Source organism: Dendropsophus ebraccatus, chromosome 9, assembly GCF_027789765.1.
Source record: "Dendropsophus ebraccatus isolate aDenEbr1 chromosome 9, aDenEbr1.pat, whole genome shotgun sequence".
Lineage (NCBI taxonomy): Eukaryota > Metazoa > Chordata > Amphibia > Anura > Hylidae > Dendropsophus > Dendropsophus ebraccatus.
The window spans coordinates 7,724,764-7,752,375 of NC_091462.1; the positions used below are offsets into that span (position 1 = coordinate 7,724,764).

General features: G+C 46.7%; 1 protein-coding gene across 1 annotated transcript in view; it reads left to right on the forward strand.

The window, feature by feature from the left end:
• The first annotated feature begins 4,644 nt into the window (after positions 1-4,644).
• The window catches only part of MYLK (myosin light chain kinase), a 121,025-nt gene continuing 98,057 nt past the window's right edge, over positions 4,645-27,612 (forward strand). Inside the window, exons 1-8 of the mRNA XM_069982454.1 lie at positions 4,645-4,814; positions 13,566-13,773; positions 15,278-15,326; positions 16,458-16,623; positions 18,784-18,949; positions 19,333-19,351; positions 20,082-20,357; positions 22,181-23,289. Of these exons, the coding sequence (XP_069838555.1) occupies positions 4,650-4,814; positions 13,566-13,773; positions 15,278-15,326; positions 16,458-16,623; positions 18,784-18,949; positions 19,333-19,351; positions 20,082-20,357; positions 22,181-23,289 (2,158 nt within the window). The 5' untranslated portion in view covers positions 4,645-4,649. The remainder of the gene's footprint in view (positions 4,815-13,565; positions 13,774-15,277; positions 15,327-16,457; positions 16,624-18,783; positions 18,950-19,332; positions 19,352-20,081; positions 20,358-22,180; positions 23,290-27,612) is intronic.

The following is a 27,612-nucleotide window of genomic DNA, read 5'->3' on the forward strand; positions in this document are numbered from 1 at the left end:
ACAGCCCATGGAGGAGGACGCCTGCCGGGAGAAGAGCGGCCCGACTGGTATCTGGGGAGGGGGCCTGGGTTGTGGGGAGCGGGTCTGGGGGGGTTACTGTATAGTACTGGGGTCTATAAGACACCAATACTATACAGTAGCCTAGGGCTGGCTGGAGCAGGGGACACTCACCTCCCTGTCTGGGCAGCCAGTGTTTCCTCCGTGATTCTGCAGTGTGATTAGCCGGGCCTGCTCCTCTCTGCTCTGGTCAGACCTAACCAGAAGAGGCCAGAACAGCAGAGAAGCACGGACCAGCTTGTGAAGTAAGTATATGGGGGGGGGGGGGGGGGGGGCATTGTGCATTGTGCTTTGTCCTATCTACAACATTTGACTCTCCAGTTATTGCATAACTACAGCTCCCATTATATCCTGGTGGCAGGACATGATAGGAGTTGTAGTTTGGCAACAGCTAAGGAGTCACTGGTTAGGAAGCAATAATTTAGGTAGAGTTTAGGTAGTGTTCTCCAACCTGTGACTGCTCAGTTAGTGAAACACTACAACTCCCATCATGCCCTTCTAGCAGGAGATAATGGGGATGGTAGTTTAGGAACAGCAGGAGGGTCACATGTTGGAGAACACCACACAAAATAAACTGTACCCCTAAATCATTGCTTCCTAACAGTGGCTCCTCAGTTGTTACAAAACTACAACCCCTATCATGCCCTGCTGGCAGGATATAATGGGGGTTGTAGTTTAATAACTGCAGAAGGGTCAGATGTTGGAGAAATTACACTAAATAAACTGTACCCATAAATCATTGCTTCCTATCCAGGCGCTCCTCAAGTGTTACCAAACTACAACTATTATCATGTCCTGCTTGCATAATGGAAGTTGTAGTTTACGAACATCTGAGGAGCCACTGGTTGGGAAACAATGATTTAGGGGGCTCAGTGGTACGTTACATTAGGGGGTCAGTGGTACAGTACATTAGAGAGGACAGTGGTACAGTACATTAGAGAGGACAGTGGTACAGTACATTAGAGGGGACAGTGGTACAGTACATTAGAGAGGACAGTGGTACAGTACATTAGAGAGGACAGTGGTATAGTGCATTAGAGGGGTCAGTGGTACAATACATAGAGGACAGTGGTACAGTACATTAGAGGGGACAGTGGTACAGTACATTAGAGAGGACAGTGGTATAGTGAATTAGAGGGGTCAGTGGTACAATACATAGAGGACAGTGGTACAGTACATTAGAGAGGACAGTGGTATAGTGCATTAGAGGGGTCAGTGGTACAATACATAGAGGACAGTGGTACAGTACATTAGAGGACAGTGGTACAGTACATTAGAGGGGGCAGTGGTACAGTACATTAGAGGGGACAGTGGTACAGTACATTAGAGGACAGTGGTACAGTACATTAGAGGGGACAGTGGTACAGTACATTAGAGGGGACAGTGGTACAGTACATTAGAGGACAGTGGTACAGTACATTAGAGAGGACAGTGGTACAGTACATTAGAGAGGACAGTGGTACAGTACATTAGAGGGGACAGTGGTACAGTACATTAGAGGGGTCAGTGGTACAGTGCATTAGAGAGGACAGTGGTACAGTACATTAGAGAGGACAGTGGTACAGTACATAGAGGACAGTGGTATAGTGCATTAGAGGGGACAGTGGTACAGTACATAGAGGACAGTGGTACAGTACATTAGAGGGAACAGTGGTACAGTACATAGAGGACAGTGGTATAGTGCATTAGAGGGGACAGTGGTACAGTACATTAGAGAGGACAGTGGTATAGTGCATTAGAGGGGACAGTGGTACAGTACATTAGAGAGGACAGTGGTACAGTGCATTAGAGGGGACAGTGGTTCAGTACATTAGAGAGGACAGTGGTACAGAACATTACAGGGAGAGTGGTACAGTACATTAGAGGGAACAGTGGTACAGTACATTAGAGGGAACAGTGGTACAGTACATTAGAGAGGACAGTGGTACAGTACATAGAGGACAGTGGTATAGTACATTAGAGAGGACAGTGGTACAGTACATTAGAGAGGACAGTGGTACAGTACATTAGAGAGGACAGTGGCACAGTACATTAGAGAGGACAGTGGTACAGTACATGAGGGGGAACAGTGTTACAGTACATTAGAGAGGACAGTGGTACAGTACATTAGAGAGGACAGTGGTACAGTGCATTAGAGGGAACAGTGGTACAGTACATTAGAGAGGACAGTGGTACAGTACATTAGAGAGGACAGTGGTACAGTGCATTAGAGGGAACAGTGGTACAGTACATTAGAGAGGACAGTGGTACAGTACATTAGAGAGGACAGTGGTACAGTGCATTAGAGGGAACAGTGGTACAGTACATAGAGGACAGTGGTACAGTACATAGAGGACAGTGGTATAGTGCATTAGAGGCGACAGTGGTACAGTACATTAGAGAGGACAGTGGTACAGTGCATTAGAGGGGACAGTGGGTGCTATTCACTTAGCACAAGGAGAGGGTGGGGCTAACTGCAGATGGGGACACAAAGGGGGGCCTAACTAAAGATGAGGGCAAAGACAGGGGGCACAATTACAGATGGGGAACAAATAGGGGGTCTCATTACAGATACAGGCATGAAGAAGGGACCTAACTTTAAAAAGAGGCACAGAAAAGGGAAGTGACTACAGATTGGTCTTCAAAGAAGTTCCTGTTACTGTTTAGGGGCACTATGATGGAGAGTTTGTATAAAAGTGGGTAAAGGTGCTGTAAAAGTAAGGTGCTGAAGATGTTTGTCTGGCAGATACTGCTGAGATGATTTGTGGTTGGAAGAATTATTCATGATCGAAAAGAAAAGGAAACCTGACCGACTCAGAAAACGTCATCTGTGAGTCACTGGATGTGTTTGCACTGTACTTATATGGTATACAGAGCTTGTGTACAGCTGGTATCTAACACTATTTGGTCACCGTATGGGGTAATATTGGCCCTTGTGTGGTGGAGTGTAGTACCAGTATACAGGATTTGGTCAGTAATAGTATGATGTCCATGTCCATACAAGGTATAATCCAAGCCAGAGCAGATTAAACTCTGGCCTTACATAAAAATCCTGGGGCGGCAGAGGTTGGAGGAACATAAAAAAGAATCTATACTTACCCGTCCCTGTGCCCCTGCAGTACAGGTTCACCACCTCTCTCACAGCTACTGTTATCCTGCTCCTCCCATTCCTGCATTGTCAAGTCCGTCAGGAAGTACCCGCTCGCCCCAGTGCGTGACGTTGCAGGACCAGGAGCTGCAGGAACCGGTCTGTGAGCAGTGACGCTGCACTGCGGAGGCATTGGGACAAGTATGGATTCTTTATTATGTTCCCCTCACCCCCGGCCGGCTTGGGATGTTTAGGTTCGGCCCTGGCGAATATCCGCTACTCATGGGCCACTGCTGTGTACTTGCCCCCCAGGCTAAAGTTTGCCAGCCAGCCCCTGCCCAGCGGGGTGGGGCCTAATAGCTGTCAATCATTTCATGCGGCAGAAATCTCACCTGTATAATGCCCTGGTCACATAGGGGTTGTTCTCATTTGTTGCTTATTAATTCTGTGACTGAGAAGACTCAAACACAACCGTACACGTGAGATTATTGGAATTGCGGATAGGGATATGTAAAGTGATGTAATCACTGGTTGGACTGGCAATGGTATGGCGGGTTTAAGGAGGCTATATACTGTATACTTTGCCTTCTATTGTTTTGTGGCAGATAATGCAACAACTGAATTGGCTGCCATATTGAATGGAGTATTTTTGCCCATGATAAAGTGACACAGAACAGACAGGTAGATGGTTGGTTTTCAGTCAGTGATGTTACAACCAATATGGCACCTTAACCTGTATGTTACATCATGTGCTCCTCCAGACCATGCTGGGACATGTGGTTTTACAGCAGCTGTAGGTTATGACCTTGACCTGCTCATATGTGATGTATGGGCGGACTTAAATGTAGAGAGCGTATATATATATATATATATATATATATATATATATATATATATATACATACATACACACACACACACACACACACACACACACACACACACACTCTGTACTAGTTCATAAGCCGCCTGCTCCTCTCACTTTATTATGCTTCATTGTATCCTGTAAACTTAGATATAACCAAGCAGCAGGTGCAATCAGCAGACAGTATAACTGATGACAGGCTTAGATACAGTGTAGATACCTAGTTCTCATTCTGCACGCTCATCATCTTTTCCTTTAGAAGGTTCCTCTCTGGCAGCTCCCGTCTTTGCTCTCTGGATACTTGGAGAGGTATCAGGACTTCTGGCTGAACGCTCCGGCTTTTTGTTCTTCTCGCTCTGTGTATAATGAGTAGTCACTGCCATATCCCGGCATCTGCAGAAGAGATTCCTGCTCCGCGCCTCTCGCTATTGTCGGGGGAAGGTGTGAGGTTCTCATGTCCAAGAATGCGGCCGGGCCCCTTTGTGCTCCGCAGCTCTCTGTGATCTGCCGCTATGATGTCACCATCCATTATATCACGTCCTGATCCAACTGCAGCTAAAGATCAGCGGGAGAGCCCCTGGTCCAGGACAAGATCCTGGGGAACACTTCATCTTACCCAGAATTTACTAATGTAAGTTTTCTTTCTCTCCTGCAGTAAACATGGCGGATGTGAAGTTAGTGTCAAGTCCGAATATCGCTAAGGTACCTGTGACTGGGGAGCGCTCCTATATATCTTCCTTCCTCCCCCGAGCAGCACCAGCATTTATCCTGCCCCCAAGGAACACCCGGGTCTCTCTTGGAACTACGGCCAGGATTGATGGGAAGGTACGACCTGTGACCTCTGTGTGCCATTTGACTGGATGAAGTTCTAGATACACATCACAGCCGGATCGCTTGATTCTCTGGCTGTTAGGAAACATTGGGGGATTTTTCTGGTTATAATAGACGGATCGCCTGCCCATTATATCCTGGAGTGGGCAGAATTTGGTGAACGGCATCATTAACCTCTGGTTCTGTACACTATAATAATATTAGGAGACAGAACATATTCTTTGACCTCTATATACAAAAACACTATGGCTAGGGCTGCTGAGACTTGTACACTGGGGAAAATAAGTATATGATACGCTGCTGATATTGCAAGTTCTCCCACCTGCACAGAATGGAGAGGGATGTAAAATGCTTTCACCTGTGAGAGACAGAATCTATAGAAAATTTCAGATAATCACATTGTAGGATTTATAAATAATTATTCACCATTTTATTACATGGAATAAGGATTTGATCACTGACCAGCAGGACTTCTGTCTCTCACAGAGCTGTCAGTTTCTCTTTACCTGCACCTGTGTCATCTCATCATCTCTATATTAATGACCTGTTCATTCACACATCACACTCCAGCCTCTCCACCATGGCCAAGACCATAGAGCTGTCTAAGGACACCAGGGACAAAACTGTAAACCTGCACAAGGCTGGGATGGGCTACAGGGCAATAGGCAGTTTGGTGAGATGGCAAAAACTGTTGGCGCAATTGTTAGAAAATGGAAGAATAAAAGGGTGAGTGTCAATCATATAGATTAGTGTTAGCAACACTATTCACCAAGTTGGATTATTATCCTGCAGGGCACCAAGGTCTCCCTGCTCACACCAGCACATGTCCAGGCCCGTGCGACGTCACCAATTACAAACTGGATGATTTAGAGGAGGTATAGGATGAGACCAAGATGCTACTTTTTGGTATCAACTCTACCTACTATGTTTGGTGGAAGAAAGAGGAGTGCAACCCCAAGAACACAGTCCCCACCATGAAGCATACTTTGAGGGGAGGGGTGCTTTTCTGCGAGGGGACAGGACAACTGCACTGTGTTGAAGGGAATATGGATGTTGCCATTGTCACCAGGTACAATAACCTCTGTCCCTCAGTAAGAGCAGTGAAGATGGGTGGTGGCCAGGTCTTCCAGCTGACAATGACCCAAAACAAAAGCCAGGACAACTAAGGTGGAAACCCACAGCCGGGACAACTAAGGTGGAAACCCACAGCCGGGACAACTAAGGAGGAAACACACAGCTGGGACAACGAAGGAGGAAACCCACAGCCGGGACAACTAAGGAGGAAACCCACAGCCGGGACAACTAAGGAGGAAACACACAGCCGGGACAACTAAGGAGGAAACACACAGCCGGGACAACTAAGGAGGAAACACACAGCTGGGACAACTAAGGAGGAAACCCACAGCTGGGACAACTAAGGAGGAAACACACATAAAGACTAAGGAGGAAACCCACAGCCGGGACATCTAAGGAGGAAACCCACAGCCGGGACAACTAAGGAGGAAACCCACAGCCGGGACAACTAAGGAGGAAACACACAGCCGGGACAACTAAGGAGGAAACACACAGCCGGGACAACTAAGGAGGAAACCCACAGCCGGGACAACTAAGGAGGAAACCCACAGCCGGGACAACTAAGGAGGAAACCCACAGCCGGGACAACTAAGGAGGAAACCCACAGCCGGAACAACTAAGGAGGAAACCCACAGCCGGGACAACTAAGGAGGAAACCCACAGCCGGGACAACTAAGGAGGAAACCCACAGCCGGGACAACTAAGGAGGAAACCCACAGCCGGGACAACTAAGGAGGAAACCCACAGCCGGGACAACTAAGGAGGAAACCCACAGCCGGGACAACTAAGGAGGAAACCCACAGCCGGGACAACTAAGGAGGAAACCCACAGCCGGGACAACTAAGGAGGAAACCCACAGCCGGGACAACTAAGGAGGAAACCCACAGCCGGGACAACTAAGGAGGAAACCCACAGCCGGGACAACTAAGGAGGAAACCCACAGCCGGGACAACTAAGGAGGAAACCCACAGCCGGGACAACTAAGGAGGAAACCCACAGCCGGGACAACTAAGGAGGAAACCCACAGCCGGGACAACTAAGGAGGAAACCCACAGCCGGGACAACTAAGGAGGAAACCCACAGCCGGGACAACTAAGGAGGAAACCCACAGCCGGGACAACTAAGGGGGAAACCCACAGCCGGGACAACTAAGGAGGAAACCCACAGCAGAGACAACTAAGGGGGAAACCCACAGCCGAGACAACTAAGGAGGAAACACACATAAAGACTAAGGAGGAAACACACAGCCGGGACAACTAAGGAGGAAACCCACAGCCGGGACAACTAAGGAGGAAACACACAGCCGGGACAACTAAGGAGGAAACCCACAGCCGGGACAACTAAGGGGGAAACCCACAGCCGGGACAACTAAGGAGGAAACCCACAGCAGAGACAACTAAGGGGGAAACCCACAGCCGAGACAACTAAGGAGGAAACACACATAAAGACTAAGGAGGAAACACACAGCCGGGACAACTAAGGAGGAAACACACAGCCGGGACAACTAAGGAGGAAACACACAGCTGGGACACCTAAGGGGGAAACCCACAGCCAGGACAACTGAGGAGGAAACACACAGCCAGGACAACTAAGGAGGAAACACACAGACGGGACAACTAAGGAGGAAACACACAGCTGGGACAACTAAGGAGGAAACACACAGCCGGGACAACTAAGGAGGAAAAACACAGCTGGGACAACTAAGGAGGAAACCCACAGCCGGGACAACTAAGGAGGAAACACACAGCCGGGACAACTAAGGAGGAAACACACAGCCGGGACAACTAAGGAGGAAACCCACATAAAGACTAAGGAGGAGACCCACAGCCTGGACAACTACGGAGGAAACACACAGCCGGGACAACTAAGGAGGAAACACACAGCCGGGACAACTAAGGAGGAAACACACAGGCGGGACAACTAAGGAGGAAACACAGAGCCGGGACAACTAAGGAGGAGACCCAAAGCCTGGACAACTACGGAGGAGACCCACAGCCGGGACAACTAAGGAGGAAAAACAGAGCCGGGACAACTAAGGAGGAAACCCACAGCCGGGACAACTAAGGAGGAAACCCACAGCCGGGACAACTAAGGAGGAAACCCACAGCCGGGACAACTACGGAGGAGACCCACAGCCGGGACAACTAAGGAGGAGACCCACAGCCGGGACAACTAAGGGGGAAACCCACAGCCGGGACAACTAAGGGGGAAACCCACAGCCGGGACAACTAAGGAGGAAACACACAGCCGGGACAACTAAGGAGGAAACACACAGCCGGGACAACTAAGGAGGAAACCCACAGCCGGGACAACTAAGGAGGAAACCCACAGCCGGGACAACTACGGAGGAGACCCACAGCCGGGACAACTAAGGAGGAGACCCACAGCCGGGACAACTAAGGGGGAAACCCACAGCCGGGACAACTAAGGGGGAAACCCACAGCCGGGACAACTAAGGAGGAAACCCACAGCCGGGACAACTAAGGAGGAAACACACAGCCGGGACAACTAAGGAGGAAACACACAGCCGGGACAACTAAGGAGGAAACACACATAAAGACTAAGGAGGAAACCGACAGCCAGGACAACTAAGGAGAAAACCCAGAGCCGGGACAACTGAGGAGGAAACACACAGCCAGGACAACTGAGGAGGAGACCTGAAAGATGTAGAGAAGATGTGTATGGAGGAGGGGGACCCAATCCCTGCAAACCTGGTCAAGACCTCCAGGAAACGTCCATCTTTGTAACTGCAAACAAAGGTTTCTAGACCAAATAGGAACTTCTCTTCTTCTATTGTATCAAATCCTTATTTTATTAAATAAAATGCAGAATAATAGTATATAAATCCTACAATGTGATTATCTGGAATCTTCTATAGATTCTGTCTTGCAGGTGAAGTTACTGACCAGAAATATTACCCCCCCCCCCCCGTTCTGTGTAGGTGGGAGAACGTGTAATATTAGCAGCGTATAATATACTTATTTTCCCCATTGTAGTTTCTTAACATGTAGGGGAATTGAAGGTAGTGCTAGCTTATACAGAGCTGCCTAGGCCCTCATGGGGGTGCTCTACATTATGCAGCAGTTTTCCCATTACTGAGTTACAGATAAACTATATAGTACTGTAGCATTCCTGTAGTCAAAGTTGTTGAATTATCAGATATTCTGGATTATCAGAGAGATAATGATGTCACTATATAGTTAATGGAGTCGTCTTGTCGCTGCTGTTCTCCATATTTTGCTCCACATGACATTGCAGGACTGTGCTGGATTATCAGACACCAGATTAGAAAACGTTTGCTATATATCACTGTGGCTTATCTATAGGCAGCTTTTATACTGTAACTCTAAGGGTTTCTGGCACTGCGTCTTCTCTGTGCTAAGCAGGTTAAATCTTCATATGATGACGTGATATATGAGACGTTCTCTTTGGCCATCACAATCTGCGCCATCGGCCAACTTCACTCTTCGTCTGCCGGCTGACCTGGCATTGCGTAATGACTGGAAATCCTGCCTACTGTCCGGACTCCAACTTTCCAGATATTAAGTAAGAACGTTACTTGGGGCTGCAGCCATCGTCCAGGAATGTGCGAGGATTTATCACCCGTCACCTTATAAAGTGATAGATCTACGAGCAGCGTTATATAATATAATAGACCTATAAAGGGGGTCATCTGCTGCTGTGCACCCCAAGAGCTGACAATCTACAGCATCTCTGCTCTGTAGAGGTATATACATGGGGGGAGGGGGGCGAAATTACTGTGTAACCTAATGATCTGACAATCTACAGCCTCTCTGCTCTGTAGCGGTATACCATAGGTCTTCGAGAAACATTTTATAATATAATAGACTTATAAAGGGGATCACCTGCTGCTGTGCACCCCAAGAGCTGAACTGAGACCCCCAGAAGATGATCCCAGGAACCCCCTGCTGCTATATGGGCTAGTAGCCAGAATTCCATATGCCATATACAGTAAATTAGTCGGAAACATCCAGATTTATGTTCTTCCTCCTGCCCCATTTCTTCTCATGTGTTCCCAATATAGGTGTCACTCTGTATCGGAGCTTTGGCATTTTGCTCATGAACCAGAAAGCTCAGGATGAGCATAGCTATAGATCCAGCTATAAGTGCAAAGCTGGAGTTGTGGTGGGAACAGATGGGCAGTGAATGCAATCCATGAGACTATCCTTTATACCTGTGGTGATATTGGAGCTGATTCCAGGGCAGGGAGCTGTCAGTCATACACTGGCATCTCTTTGGCCTCATACAAGTGAGTGACGCCTGTATTGCTGCCAGTTTTTCGGGGAGGGGGCACATTCTTGTGTGAACTACGAGCAGCTGTGCGTCTGTGGACCTTTCACATTGTATAGAAATATTACGGTTTTCTTGGCGTCCTCCATTCGGCAGATATGCAAATGGCTAGACAGAAGATTTACTCAGAAATTTCTTTCCGAGGGGAAATTTCTGTGAACGAGGCAGCGACCGAGGGTGAAGGATGGGGATAGGAACCGTCTGTATAAAGAATGATGTCAGTGGCGTCACATGTTACATTTCACCGATGCAGTGTTCTGAGAGGTGACGACTACTGATAACTCCCATTACTGTGTCTGTGCGCTGTCACCCGCCTTTTCGCAGAACCTGAATAATTTGTAAATCGGCACCTATTTCTAGTGTAGACTGCCAAATGCCGTAATACTGGCGCAGTAATCAAATAATATCCCTGTACTGGGACAAAATAGTACCACCATACTGTGACAAAATAATACCACCATACAGTGACAAAATAATACCACCATACAGTGACAAAATAATACCAACATACTGTGACAAAATAATACCACCATATTGTGACAAAATAATACCAACATACAGTGACAAAATAATACCAACATACTGTGACAAAATAATACCACCATATTGTGACAAAATAATACCAACATACTGTGACAAAATAATACCACCATACAGTGACAAAATAATACCAACATACTGTGACAAAATAATACCACCATATTGTGACAAAATAATACCACCATACTTTGACAACCATACTGTGACAAAATAATACCACCATACTGTGACAACCTTACTGTAAGTGGGGGATTAACTTTACTATAGGCCCCAGGCTAAGTTTTCCTGGGCCCCCCACCCTACTATACATATGGTAGCACTAGCAGGGTGTTCGTAGTACAGGATAGTTAATATTTTTCTGCCCTGATTTGTGCAAAATCGTGGTAAAAAAGCATAATTTTTTTTTGCTAAATATGGCAGAACTGTAGGCAGGGACAATACTCCACTGAAAGTATAAGTCTGTTTGGGTGACCATGGGCCCCCAGGAACTCAGGGCCCCGGGCTACCTCCCAAAAAGGACCTATTATAATCCGCTACTGCTTACTGTGACAAAATAATACCACCATACTGTGACAAAATAATACCACTATAAAATGATACCATTATAGAATACTCAAGTTATATCGCTACTTGGTGTCCCCCCTAAAAAAACAGACCTACAGAGATCAAATTACAGTATATGGCTATACCTTACCCGAAGAATTTCTCCATATAGAGGCCAAATATAACCACCAACTTTACCTATATAATATCCCCACCCAGTACCCAAATAATGTTGCCATATGGGGCTCAACTAATACCGCCATATGTATATTTATACTATAAAATGTCCAATAACCGGTTTAGAAATACTAGTGCCATATTGTGCCATTCTATGACTAATTAATACTGTCACTGAGTTCATATAATCCCGCCATGCAGTACCCAAATGATTTCCCTGTACAGGGGCCAAATAAAACCACTATATAGTACCCAAATAATTCTGCCATACAACACTATACGCTATATTTATAAAAATGCCCTGTAACAAGTGCAGAAATACTAGTGCCATATAGCTCTCACATAATACTGCCATTCTATGACTAAATAACACTGCCATACAGAATTTAGATAATAGCCACATGGCATGCAGAACCCGATTATGTATATAGGGGACAAATGAAACCACTATAAAGAACCAAATTATATTGCCAACCAGTGCCAAAATAATGCTGCCATATTATGTGTATTTCTGCTATAAGATCCTCCATTAACAGTGTGGAGATTCCAGTACTATATCATATATCATTCCAGGTAATACTGCCAAACGGTGCCCAAATAAAACCACTGTGCATTACCCAAGTACTACTGTCAGAAATCTCTGCCATACAGAGTACATACGGTACCTCGCACAATATTTGACCGTCCAGGTTGACATACTAACTGAGTTTTTTTGAGTACCTGGGAAGCTGGTCCATTCACTGTATCAGAGAGACTGTAATAAACACACATGTCCTCCTGTGCCCGGGCCTTGTCCTGTGTTCCTGGGAACCACTGATAGTACCGGGAGGAAACAGTCTCTCCCTGCTGGTCAGGAAGCCACCGCAGCCGGGTCACTGCTTATAGCCAAACAATACTGTGTACAGTCTCAGTAGGGTGGATTGGAGGGCACCTTGGGCTGAACCTGGCACTGTCAGCGGCCTCAGGCATGAATCGGGTCATAAGCTAAACACAGGGATGATTGACATCATACACAATATTAACCCTTCAGTAACTTCTTACTGAGAGCAGGGCGATCTGTCTGTGTAACCTGCCGGTGTCAAGTGCTATTCTGCTGGTCAAGTCACTGTGTACATACATTACATTACTGATCCTGTGCTGATCCTGAGTTACATCCTTTATTATACTCCAGAGCTGCACTCACTATTCTGCTGGTCAAGTCACTGTGTACATACATTACATTACTGATCCTGTGCTGATCCTGAGTTACATCCTTTATTATACTCCAGAGCTGCACTCACTATTCTGCTGGTCAAGTCACTGTGTACATACATTACATTACTGATCCTGTGCTGATCCTGAGTTACATCCTTTATTATACTCCAGAGCTGCACTCACTATTCTGCTGGTCAAGTCACTGTGTACATACATTACATTACTGATCCTGTGCTGATCCTGAGTTACATCCTTTATTATACTCCAGAGCTGCACTCACTATTCTGCTGGTCAAGTCACTGTGTACATACATTACATTACTGATCCTGTGCTGATCCTGAGTTACATTCTTTATTATACTCCAGAGCTGCACTCACTATTCTGCTGGTGGGGTCACTGTGTACATACATTACATTACTGATCCTGAGTTACATCCTGTAGTATACCCCAGAGCTGCACTCACTATTCTGCTTGGTGGGTCACTGTGTATATACATTATATTACTGATCCTGAGTTACATCCTGTATTATACTCCAGAGCTGCACTCACTGTTGCTCAGGTGATTCCTGTATTGTAGCTCTGCTCCGCAGTGTTCTTTGCTCCAGTTGCAGTTGCTCTTTTTTATATATAGATAGATTGCGCCATCTACAGGGGATTTTGTGTAAATTCTAAATAGGTAAAACTTTCCAGTCTCTCTACCCTCATCCCACAGTTTCTGGATGTGTAATGGCGGATTAGATAAATGGAATAGACAGAAAAGTGTTAATTATCAGTCTCCACAATAATAAAAGTTCCTGTGAATTGAAGCCGAGCAGAGATATCGGGAGCTGCAGTAAATCTATTGCTTGTTCCCCTATAATGTCTTGGAGATGTGCCTTGAGCCGCTTCTTCTCATCCTGCTTTCAGGTCCGAGGCTTTCCGGACCCTCAGGTCACATGGTACAGGGGCGGACAGCCGGTCGTCAGTGGGGGGCGCTGCACCGTGGAGCAGAGTTCAAGAGGAACGTTCTGCCTCATTATAAAAGACGTCGCCACGGAGGATGGTGGAAAATATACGTGTGAGGTCACCAATGAGGAGGGAGTGCGACAAGTGACCATCGAACTCATGGTGGAGGGTAAGTCGCCCCCAACTATCATACAAGACATGAATGAAAAACATTTTATTTAAGAAGCCATTAAACCTTATGTTTCCGTACACATAGAATCATCTCTTTGTCGACGTCTCTCATGACAATGTTTCATATTTTTACTAAATCGTGCACGGCCACTCCCTATGGAGGAAGCTCCGGGATTCTTCCAACACTTCTGCCAATAAGCGGTGTATACACTTTGCATCACATTTATGGTGTATTATAGGACCTTTTGTGGCTCCTTTGACGAGGGGGTGTGGCTTAATGGCTTTGGGTGGGGCTTGACAACTAAAGTGTGGCTAAAAAATACATCAGCATGCACCAAAATTTTGATGATTCTTTTTAGGGCTTTGGTGTCTGAGTCGGAAAAAAAAGTATCAAATTTTTAAAAAGAACTTTCAAAATTACATTTTTTATATTCTTCTAAATTTTATAAATGTTCCTTATCAATATATTTTATGTTCTATCAACCTAAGGCCCCTAATAGGAAAAACAGGAGTATAAACACTGATAAAATGCAGGAGTCTGAACCTCCACAGCCCTGATCCAGCCCGTAGGTAACATAACATCAGACGTGTCTCCCCGGAATGAGCCGTCGCAGCTGGGTTCTTATTTCCCACCCTGTGTGCTCTGCCGATCCTACAAGTGTTAGTAACTTTCCGCAGATACCTGTGATGTAAGTCTCACCTGTGTCCTGTAGATGGCGCTGAGCTCACACTGAACTCCTCTGATCAGTCCTTTATATCATTGTTCTCTAACATGTCGCTGTCCAACGGTTTCAAAGCTACAACACCCAGTATGTCTGACCTGCTGACCGCCCTGCAGGCATTGCTGGAGATTGGCAGCCACAGGGGAGCCGCCTTGTATCATGAGCTCCGCCCTGTTGACGCCTTGTTTTGGGGTTCACTATAACAGCTGTTCGGTTCTGTGAGAAGGTCACATAAAAAAACATTCTTACTGTGCGACTACCCTGAACGTGATCTGGCGTCCTCAGGGGAGTGGGGCCCCCCTGTAAGGGATGCTTAGTTCATGGGACTTAGGGCTCTATTAAACGTCATGATTATAGTTCGAAAAATCGTTAGATCGTTCGGATTTAAATGATAATTTTGTCTAATAGCAGACAATGATTAAACGACCAATGAGAAATCGTTGGTCGTTTTATAGAATTCTGACATATTTTTATTGTTTGATCGTTTGTAAATTGTTCACACATTGTTTGGTGTACTAAGAAGTCATAGCTGAAACGTACGCAATAGCGATGACAAAACAACCGCAAGAATGATCATAAGTAACGATTATCGTTCCGTGTAATTGGGCGAACGATTTCCGGTCGTTTGCGATAGCGGTTGTTTGAAATCGTTAATTGTTAGTCGTCAGAAAGTTGCTTGGTGTAATAGTACCCTTAGTGTTGTGTAATAAAGGTTATAATGTTACACTGCAGATCTTGTTGTGTTTTGCTCATCTCTGTTTTCGCTCTTGTGTTTTTCAGGTAGCTCGGCTATCAAGTACAGTTTGCTCTCGAGCGCCAGGAGCGCAGGGTGAGCGGCCCGGGTGATAGTTTATGGGTCTGGACGATTCTATGATTTAATATTTCCCTTGGCCTGGTCTTGCCGCGTTTAACCTTCCAATATAAACATTTCCCCCTTATTAGTACTGAGCGCGGTGCCAGATGTATAATGGCCGTGATGGCCGAGCTGTCAGGCATGGCAGAGCCGCAGCTCTGGGATATTTAATCTCACAGATGTGGGGAGTGGGGGGGGGGGGATCATATACAATCTACTGGTTCCTGCTGGAACGTTACCAAGGTAAACCCTCCTGGCAGCGGCACTTAGAGAAACAGTCAATGACAATAGTGCTGAAGAGCTTACAATCTAACTCAGCACAGCAGGGACTGCAGATCCAGGCTGTGTGTGGTGGGCTGGAAAACGGGAGGTTCGCTTTACTTAAAGAGACCTTCCCCCTAATATACCTGGAAAGTCGCCCCCTTTTTTGCTTTCTGTTACTTGGAAAGCTGGGAATCAACCATTGTTGCCATTTCGCCTACTGGGGACATTACACCCACGTCTCCCAGGCTGACTAGTCAGTAATCTGGGAAAGCTGGGTGATCACCATTACAGCTTTAGTAGTGGTTGTCACCCATATTTCCTAGACTCCTGAATGGCATTCAGCCAACAGGTATTGAAGGTGTATGAAAAGCATTATAGGGCTACATGTGGCCAGGGGCCTGGGTAAGGTGATGGATGCAGGGGGTAGATGATAATGGTGATTGGTATCATCATTGCATCACCTTACTCAAGTCACATCCAGAGCTGCATTGACACACCTTTAACAGCACCACCTACTGGTATATTTTACATTATGCTCTAATCCCCAGTAGAATAATGTTCTCTAGTCACATCCAGATCTGCAGTTCCCACTCTGCATTCTCCAGATTACATCAGCTACACCTTGTTGTACTGCATTGTGGGAGATGAAGTTTGTTTTCTATATCAGGCCACCTGGTAAAGCACTACACCTCACACAATGCATCAGATCAGATCAGGCAGAACTAGAAATGTGAGGTCCTGCCGCCCAAGAGTTAACAGATACATGACTGCAGCTGTGGATGTGACTGGAGCATACATCATGGTGTCACCTCCATTGCCCCTCACTTTCTCATATCTCTTTAGGAGCTCGTCCGCTGTCCCTCCAATTGAAAACCGGCCAAGCATTTGGGGAGAGAGCCCCCCTAAGTTTGTCACTAAGCCCACTCGCGTTGTGGTGAAAGAGGGTCAGACCGGAAGATTCTCATTTAAGATAACCGGGCGTCCTCCACCCACAGCCACGTGGAGCAAGGTAAGGCCATAGATATTGTAAGGGCACCATGTATCTTCAGTATTCAGTCTCTTTGGTGTCAGTGAGAGCCCCTCACCCGTCACTATATTGCCCGTGTGGCCCTCATCTTCTTTTAATTTTCTTTCTGCTTTTTGAGCTTCTTCCAACATAAAGAAATCTGATTTATTCCCCATTCATCAGCTGTCAGACGGAGGTTTTTTTTGGACTAGATCTGACACTCTCTTAAAGATGCAGCGTCGCTCTGTTCACAATAATATTTTTCTTCTTCTGCCGTCGCGGCTCTCTTCATGTCTCCTCCAAGGCTCATTTGTCATTGTCACATGTCCCCGGCTTTTATTTATCCTGCATCTTGTCTCCTCCTTGTTTCTACAATGCGGTTACAGTTCTTTCCTATGTCCAAAGGTATCTGACTCCCATTATGTTCTTTAGATGAAACTTTCTTTGTTCAGCTCCATACTGTGCCGAAAAGTGGCATCAGAACCACATCTGTTCATCCAGCGTGTCACAGATTGGGGTCTCTATACAGACTGGGGTCTCTATACAGATTGTGGTGTCTTTGGACGAGTAGCAGCAGGCAGGCACCAGGTCACCATGCCCAATGCCAAAAGTGTAAAACCACCAACACTGAACTCATCTTCATCAACTATGTTCTTCACCAGACCCATCCCCTAACACCAGACTCTGACTTCAATAATCAACCCCAGACACTGAGCATGGCCTCATCCCCAACATCACCCAGACCTCATCATCATTATCCAACCCCAGACACTGAGCATCACCCTAACCTCATCATCATTATCCAACCCGAGACACTGAGCATAGCCTCATCCCCAACATCACCCAGACCTTATCATCATCATCCAACCCCAGACACTGAGCACGGCCTCATCCCCAACATCACCCAGACCTTATCATCATCATCCAACCCCAGACACTGAGCACGGCCTCATCCCCAACATCACCCAGACCTTATCATCATCATCCAACCCCATACACTGAGCACGGCCTCATCCCTAACATCACCCAGACCTCATCATCATCATCATCATCATCCAACCCCAGACACTGAGCATCACCCTAACCTCATCATCATTATCCAACCCGAGACACAGAGCATGGCCTCATCCCCAAGATCAACCAGACCTGCTCCTCCTCATCATCATCCAACCCCAGACACAGAGCATGCCTCATCTCTAACATCACCCTAATTTCATCATCAACATCATCATCATCATCATCATCCAACCCCAGACACAGAGCATGCCTCATCTCTAACATCACCCTAATTTCATCAACATCATCATCATCATCATCCAACCCCAGACACAGAGCATGCCTCATCTTTAACATCACCAACCAAATACCATCAAATAAACAGTACTGTGCAGCACATAATACCTCTCCAGCATCACCGAATGCCTCAGTGCAGCACACAATACCTCTCCAGCATCACCAAATGCCTCAGTGCAGCACATAATACCTCTCCAGCCTCTCCGAATGCCTCAGTGCAGCACACAATACCTCTCCAGCATCACCAAATGTCTCAGTGCAGCACATAATACCTCTCCAGCATCACCACATGCCTCAGTGCAGCACATAATACCTCTCCAGCATCACCGAATGCCTCAGTGCAGCACATAATACCTCTCCAGCATCACCACATGCCTCAGTGCAGCACACAATACCTCTCCAGCATCACCCAATGCCTCAGTGCAGCATACAATACCTCTCCAGCATCACCACATGCCTCAGTGCAGCACATAATACCTCTCCAGCATCACCACATGCCTCAGTGCAGCATACAATACCTCTCCAGCATCACCGAATGCCTCAGTGCAGCACACAATACCTCTCCAGCATCACCAAATGCCTCAGTGCAGCACATAATACCTCTCCAGCATCACCAAATGTCTCAGTGCAGCACACAATACCTCTCCAGCATCACCGAATGCCTCAGTGCAGCACACAATACCTCTCCAGCATCACCGAATGCCTCAGTGCAGCACACAATACCTCCCCATCAGCACTGGAGTGTAAGACAGAAGGTAACAGCAGCTTGGGATGTGACTGTGAGTATGACCTACTGTGTGCATAGACCAGATTAAGTAAGTAACAATGAATGAATGAAGGATGTTGTTCCATTGTTTCATCCATGTGCAGGACGGTTCTGAGGTGCAGAGCGGAGAGCGGTATAACATGTATGACAAGTCCGGGGTTTACTACTTGGAGATTCGGGGAGCATGTAAAGCAGATGGCGGGGTTTATACCTGTTCTGTGATGAATAGTTGCGGTAGCAGTGCGGTGTCTGCAGAGCTGATTGTTCAGGGTAAGTAATGGAGGTCCCTGTCCTCTGGTTGTTCCCTCTATATAAGTAATACTGCCATGTGGACGCAGCTCAGTGACTCTGACGTCGCCTCGGACACACTGCTTTGTGTATGGAACCATTGGCCGTTCTCTTTTACGGACAGTGACTAGCTGAGCGCATAGTTCCTGTGGGGACAGAACCAGGGGACAATAGTGAGCAGTGGGGACCAGGAGCCCTCAGGCAAATAAAGATTTGTTCTTTTTTGCCTTTAGTACAATCCATCCTCCCGCTATATTGTTACATAGGTATCCCACTAGTTAGAATGGGGTGAAGTATAATACGATGTTAGTCATTGGCCAACATTGTAATGTGATTTGATTGATGATTTTTCTTTTCTCTTACAGGAGGTGATAGGACTGATGGGTAAGTAAATCATGTGACATTACAGCTGCTATCTTGTAGGTCACCACAGTGGGACTAAGGCCTGATCAGAATGATTAGAATGATCAGCCTGATAGAATGTTCCGTAGTAATCCGTCATCACTGTGAATCTATATGCTTTACCCTGCAGCTTTGCTCCAGTGGGACACAGCTATGATTACTTGGCTGCATTGTAGCCTACATTTACATTTAGCCTTTGATATTTGAGGATTAAGGACGTGTTTCATGGCGTGATATTGAAGTCATAGTTTGCTTCCTCCTCGTTCTCCGTGGGAGGGGCTGCCCGGAGTGGGAGGGGCTGCCCGGAGGATCCTTAGATCGTCTGGATGGCTCATCGAAGTCAGCAGTGGTCTACCGCTCCTGTCATGATCAGGCTGTTTCAACACATTGAAACATTGTGCATATCAGCTGATCATGGTCTTTTAACGTGCGCTATTACACTGAACGATTATTGGACGGCAAGTACGGCCAATAATGGTTTAGTGTAAAAAAGCCTTTAGTGTTCAAGTCATTCCCTCCATGCTTTCCTTCAGATCTGCTCCAGACGTCACTATGATGAGATTAGCTGCACTGTGTATTGTTAGCTTCTCTGACATTCTCCTCCAGACTCCTCCTTGATATTGTGACTGTCGTATAAGGTGTAGATTAGAGGGCGGGTAATCGTACATCATGTAACAGACTGTATCATATTATTATCTATTTCTTTTCTTAGAATTTCCACAGTTCTTGGATCCCCTATAATTTCTAAAAACAAGATGGCGGTTACTGCCCCAGTGACCACTAACGGTATTGGAGCAACTCAGAGGGTTTCAGAGAAGATAAATCCTGTACAAAGTGGTAAATGGTTGTCCAAAATGTCCCTAAAAACTCAATTCCTCAAAAAAAGAACATCTTCCCTGTCCTCTGTGTCTTCCCCGCCCTCTGTGTCTTCCCCGCCCTCTGTGTCTTCCCCGCCCTCTGTGTCTTCCCCGCCCTCTGTGTCTTCCCCGCCCTCTGTGTCTTCCCCGCCCTCTGTGTCTTCCCCGCCCTCTGGGTCTTCCCCGCCCTCTGGGTCTTCCCCGCCCTCTGTGTCTTCCCCGCCCTCTGGGTCTTCCCTACCCTCTGGGTCTTCCCTGTCCTCTTCTTAGTTGTGTCTTCCTTATCCTCTTTTTATCTGTCTTCCCTTTCTACTGTGTCTTTCTGTGTCTGTGTCTTTCTACAGGGATGCCCTCTTCTTATCTGTGTCTTCCCTGTCCTTTGTCTTCCCTGTCCTCTGTCTTCCCTGTCCTCTGTGTCTTCACTGTCCTCTGTGTCTTCCCTGTGTTTATCTCTTCTTATGGAAATCATTGGGAGCACCGCAAGTTGAACAAGCGCTAGTGCTAGTGTCCTCTTCTTATCTGTCTCTTCCCTGTCCTCTTCTTATCTGTTTCCTCCCTTTCCACTGTGTCTTCCCTGTCCTCTGTCTTTTCCCTGTCCTCCTCTTATCTGTGTCTTCCATGTCCTCTGTCTCTTCCCTGTCCTCCTCTTATCTGTGTCTTCCATGTCCTCTGTCTCTTCCCTGTCCTCCTCTTATCTGTGTCTTTCCTGTCCTCTGTGTCTTCCCTGTTTTCTTATTGTCTGTGTCTTTCCTGTCCTCTTATCTGTGTCTTCCCTGTCCTCCTCTTATCTGTGTCTTCCCTGTCCTCTGTGTCTTCCCTGTCCTCTTCTTATCTGTCTCTTCCCTGTCCTCTTCTTATCTGTCTCTTCCCTTTCCACTGTGTCTTCTCTTTCCACTGTGTCTTCCCTATTCTCTGTCTTCCCTGTCCTCCTCTTATCTGTGTCTTCCCTGTCCTCTTCTTATCTGTGTCTTCCTTGCCCTTCTCTTATCTGTGTCTTCCCTGTCCTCTTCTTATCTGTGTCTTCCTTGCCCTTCTCTTATCTGTGTCTTCCCTGTCCTCTTCTTATCTGTGTCTTCCTTGCCCTTCTCTTATCTGTGTCTTCCCTGTCCTCTTCTTATCTGTGTCTTCCATGTCCTCTTCTTATCTGTGTCTTCCTTGCCCTTCTCTTATCTGTGTCTTCCCTGTCCTCTTCTTATCTGTGTCTTCCATGTCCTCTTCTTATCTGTGTCTTCCCTGTCCTCTGTGTCTTCCCTGTCCTCTGTGTCTTCCCTGTCCTCTGTGTCTTCCCTGTCCTCTTCTTATCTGTGTCTTCCCTGTCCTCCTCTTAGCTGTGTCTTCTCTGTCCTCCTCTTATCTGTGTCTTCCCTGTCCTCTTCTTATCTGTGTCTTCCCTGTCCTCCTCTTATCTGTGTCTTCCATTTCCACTGTGTCTTTCCTGTCCTCCTCTTATCTATGTCTTCCCTGTCCTCCTCTTATCTGTGTCTTCCCTGTTCTCCTATTATCTGTGTCTTCCCTGTCCTCCTCTTATCTGTGTCTTCCCTGTCCTCCTCTTATCTGTGTCTTCCCTGTCCTCCTCTTATCTGTGTCTTCCCTGTTCTCCTCTTATCTGTGTCTTCCCTGTCCTCCTCTTATCTGTGTCTTCCCTGTTCTCCTCTTATCTGTGTCTTCCCTGTCCTCCTCTTATCTGTGTCTTCCCTGTCCTCCTCTTATCTGTGTCTTCCCTGTCCTCCTCTTATCTGTGTCTTCCCTGTCCTCTTCTTATCTGTGTGTTCCCTGTCCTCCTCTTATCTCTGTCTTCCCTTTCCACTGTGTCTTTCCTGTCCTCCTCTTATATGCGTCTTCCCTTTCCTCTTCTTATTTGTGTCTTCCCTGTCCTCATTTTATCCGTGTCTTCTCTGTCCTCAGTTTCCCCGGGGCCTTCCGTACTCTCAGCATCTCGTTTTTCCAGTCCCAGGACTCCTGAGTCTCCTGGGAGTCTTGGGAAGGATTTGTCCCCTCCTGTGAACACAGATAGTCCTGGTTCTTTCCTTTCTGAAGAGTCAATGAAGAGAAGTTCCAACACAAAACCTCAAGTCCCAAGTTCTACCAGAGATTCTCCATCCATTGTCTCCCATTACATCTCCATCCTGGATGCAAAGACTAACTTGTCCTTACCTGGTAAAGAACCTGTAAGCCAGTCTGTAAAGGAGAAAGCTTCAGATACAAAGACTCCTGCAGTGGCTTCACATTATAGTGCATTGTCTCCAAAAGAGACCCCAAGCCGGCCCACCAAAGAGCCGAGCACCATTGCCTCCAGGTATAGAGGTAACATAGAGTCCAGCCCCAAAGCTACAGTGTCTACAGTGAGAGGAACAATGACTCCTAAGGAGAAGACATCTGCACAGATCATGCAGAAGGTTCCTCCACCGGCAGCCATGGAGGTGGCTCCTAAAGGTGCGGTAAAGCCTGGTGTGGGTGATTGTACAGATAGTCACCAGTCAGTGGACTCATCTGCAGTGCAAAGACTGGGATCATCCTCTAAGAATCCTTCATGTGTGTCCACAAAGGAGACTTCACTTAGCTCCATCAACAAGAAGAACTTATCTGACTCCAAGACGTCTCACGTTACAACCAAAGAAACCTGCCTTAAAGCTACTCCTCACCCGGCACACAGCACCGTCCACGAGCCAACCCTGACCACCTGCCAGTCAGTGAAGAGCATCTCTCTGAAGAAAAGCCCAGAATTATCCCTTAAGGAAGATACTGCCACAAAGCTTCCCGGGCAGCGGAGTCGTGAGGGAGGAGAAGCTGCAGAGATCTCCAAGACTCCTGCAACCAGAGACATGAAGGCTCCTCAGGTGTCGTCCAGCACCATCACCTTAAAATCTGTGAAGGTTCAGCCCCAGCCGGACACTTACCACCGTGGGAAAAGACCTAGCGGGGAGAAGTCAAGTGTCCTGTCCCGATCCCAGAAAGGGGCGCTCCAGCCTCAGATGTCCGGCTCAGGCTCAGCTCCAACCTTTGACCTCACTCCGTCCAGTCTGGAGGTGTCTGAGGGCAGCAAAGTGGTTTTCCAGTGTAAAGGTATGAATATCCGATTTATAATGCGTATAGTACTGTGTATTGTACGTCCCATACAGATGAACAGCGAGAAAAATAAGGGTTTGATACACGGACAATTTGCATGTTTTCTAACCACAAAGAAGGATGTGATACAATAGAAGAAGAGAAGTCCCTATTTGGTGCAGGAACCTTTGTTTGCAGTTACAGAGGTCGGACGGTTCCTGGAGGTTCAGACCAGGTTTGCAGACGCTGCAGCAGGATTTATGTCCCCCTCCTCCATACACATCTTCTCTACATCTTTCAGGTTTCAGGGCTGTCACTGGGGGGCAACATTGAGTTTCAGCTCCCTCCAAAGATTTTGGAGATCAGTTGTTGTGGTCTGAATCGTCCTTAACCCACAAGGCGAGATCCCAAGACCAAGGAGCCCCAGACCAAGGAAGATTTACAGTCATCTTGTGTTCCTTCCATCTTCTAATAATTGCGCCAGCAGTTGTTGCATTCTCGCCAACCTGCTTGCCTATTGTCCAGTAGCCCATCCCAACCCTGTGCAGGTCTACAATTTTGTCCCTGGTATCCTTAGACAGCAGTTTGGTCTTGGCCATGGTGGAGAGGGTGGGTTCTGATTAAGTGTGTGGACAGGTGTAACAAGATCAAACAGGTGCAGGTAATTCAGGTAATGAAGGCAGAGTAGGAGGAGCTTCTTAAAGACGAAGGCCCCCTTCATACATCCGCATCAGTTTTATCTGTCAGGAAATTCTAATCAAGAGGCATCAGGAAACCACCAGGAAAACCTTCAGGAATATGAAAATATCCCCCTGCGCGTAGATAACATCCCCATGATAGGAATCTCCATTAGTATTCCAGTGGTGCTGGCTCAGGCTATCAGGCAAAGCATCCAGAATTTCAGAGTTACCGGATGCGCATCTAGAGCGGTCTAGAATTCTGGATACCCCCATAGGGCTGGATCTAGGACAGGAAAATAAATCCTGACCTATTTTACGAAACGGAAGTCCTTCTGGGTGTCCGTACCCAATACCGACCTATGGGTCAGGGAATCGACTTCCTGATAAGAAATCTAGAATGTGATTATCTGGAATGTTCTATAGATTCTGTCACAGGTGAACTTACCAGCCAGAAATATCCCCCCCCCCCTCCATTCTGTGCAGGTGGGAGAACCTGTAATATAAGCAGCGTATCAGATACTTATTTCCCCGCTGTGTAAAGGACTTTGTCATACAGGGAGGTGTGTACAGTGTCCTTATATACAGGGAGGCGTGTACAGTGTCCTTATATACAGGGAGGAGTGTACCGTGTCCTTATATACAGGGAGGAGTGTACAGTGTCCTTATATACAGGGAGGCGTGTACAGTGTCCTTATATACAGGGAGGCGTGTACAGTGTTATATACAGGGAGGTGTGTACCGTGTCTTTATATACAGGGAGGTGTGTACAGTGTCCTTATATACAGGGAGGGGGTGTACAGTGTCCTTATATACAGGGAGGAGTGTACCGTGTCCTTATATACAGGGAGGAGTGTACAGTGTCCTTATATACAGGGAGGCGTGTACAGTGTTATATACAGGGAGGTGTGTACCGTGTCTTTATATACAGGGAGGTGTGTACAGTATCCTTATATACAGGGAGGTGTGTACAGTGTCCTTATATACAGGGAGGGGGTGTACAGTGTCTTTATATACAGGGAGGTGTGTACAGTGTCCTTATATACAGGGAGGGGGTGTACAGTGTCCTTATATACAGGGAGGCGTGTACAGTGTTATATACAGGGAGGTGTGTACCGTGTCTTTATATACAGGGAGGTGTGTACAGTGTCCTTATATACAGGGAGGGGGTGTACAGTGTCCTTATATACAGGGAGGAGTGTACCGTGTCCTTATATACAGGGAGGAGTGTACAGTGTCCTTATATACAGGGAGGCGTGTACAGTGTTATATACAGGGAGGTGTGTACCGTGTCTTTATATACAGGGAGGTGTGTACAGTATCCTTATATACAGGGAGGTGTGTACAGTGTCCTTATATACAGGGAGGGGGTGTACAGTGTCTTTATATACAGGGAGGTGTGTACAGTGTCCTTATATACAGGGAGGGGGTGTACAGTGTCCTTATATACAGGGAGGAGTGTACCGTGTCCTTATATACAGGGAGGAGTGTACCGTGTCCTTATATACAGGGAGGAGTGTACAGTGTCCTTATATACAGGGAGGCGTGTACAGTGTTATATACAGGGAGGTGTGTACAGTGTCCTTATATACAGGGAGGGGTGTACAGTGTCCTTATATACAGGGAGGTGTGTACAATGTCCTTATATACAGGGAGGAGTGTACAGTGTCCTTATATACAGGGAGGAGTGTACAGGGAGGTGTGTACAGTGTCCTTATATACAGGGAGGCGTGTACAGTGTCCTTATATACAGGGAGGCGTGTACAGTGTCCTTATATACAGGGAGGGGTGTACAGTGTCCTTATATACAGGGAGGCATGTACAGTGTTATATACAGGGAGGGGTGTACAGTATCCTTATATACAGGGAGGGGTGTACAATGTCCTTATATATAGGGAGGCATGTACAGTGTTATATACAGGGAGGGGTGTACAGTGTCCTTATATACAGGGAGGAGTGTACAGTGTTATATACAGGGAGGTGTGTACAGTGTCCTTATATACAGGGAGGGGTGTACAGTGTTATATACAGGGAGGTGTGTACAGTGTCCTTATATACAGGCAGGAGTGTACAGTGTCCTTATATACAGGGTGGTGTGTACAGTGTCCTTATATACAGGGAGGAGTGTACAGTGTCCTTATATACAGGGTGGTGTGTACAGTGTCCTTATATACAGGGAGGGGTGTACAGTGTTATATACAGGGAGGTGTGTACAGTGTCCTTATATACAGGCAGGAGTGTACAGTGTCCTTATATACAGGGAGTCGTGTACAGTGTCCTTATATACAGGGAGGGGGTGTACAGTGTCCTTATATACAGGGAGGGGTGTACAGTGTCCTTATATATAGGGAGGAGTGTACAGTGTCCTTATATACAGGGAGGTGTGTACAGTGTCCTTATATACAGGGAGGAGTGTACAGTGTCCTTATATACAGGGAGGTGTGTACAGTGTTATATACAGGGAGGGGTGTACAGTATCCTTATATACAGGGAGGGGTGTACAATGTCCTTATATATAGGGAGGCATGTACAGTGTTATATACAGGGAGGGGTGTACAGTGTCCTTATATACAGGGAGGAGTGTACAGTGTTATATACAGGGAGGTGTGTACAGTGTCCTTATATACAGGGAGGGGTGTACAGTGTTATATACAGGGAGGTGTGTACAGTGTCCTTATATACAGGCAGGAGTGTACAGTGTCCTTATATACAGGGTGGTGTGTACAGTGTCCTTATATACAGGGAGGAGTGTACAGTGTCCTTATATACAGGGTGGTGTGTACAGTGTCCTTATATACAGGGAGGGGTGTACAGTGTTATATACAGGGAGGTGTGTACAGTGTCCTTATATACAGGCAGGAGTGTACAGTGTCCTTATATACAGGGAGTCGTGTACAGTGTCCTTATATACAGGGAGGTGTGTACAGTGTCCTTATATACAGGGAGGAGTGTACAGTGTCCTTATATACAGGGAGGTGTGTACAGTGTCCTTATATACAGGGAGGAGTGTACAGTGTCCTTATATACAGGGAGGGGTGTACAGTGTTATATACAGGGAGGTGTGTACAGTATCCTTATATACACGGAGGGGTGTACAGTGTCCTTATATACAGGGTGGTGTGTACAGTGTCCTTATATACAGGGAGGGGTGTACAGTGTTATATACAGGGAGGTGTGTACAGTGTCCTTATATACAGGCAGGAGTGTACAGTGTCCTTATATACAGGGAGTCGTGTACAGTGTCCTTATATACAGGGAGGGGGTGTACAGTGTCCTTATATACAGGGAGGAGTGTACAGTGTCCTTATATATAGGGAGGAGTGTACAGTGTCCTTTATATACAGGGAGGTGTGTACAGTGTCCTTATATACAGGGAGGAGTGTACAGTGTCCTTATATACAGGGAGGTGTGTACAGTGTCCTTATATACAGGGAGGAGTGTACAGTGTCCTTATATACAGGGAGGGGTGTACAGTGTTATATACAGGGAGGTGTGTACAGTATCCTTATATACACGGAGGGGTGTACAGTGTTATATACAGGGAGGTGTGTACAGTATCCTTATATACACGGAGGGGTGTACAGTGTCCTTATATACAGGGAGGGGTGTACAGTGTCCTTATATACAGGGAGGGGTGTACAGTATCCTTATATACACGGAGGGG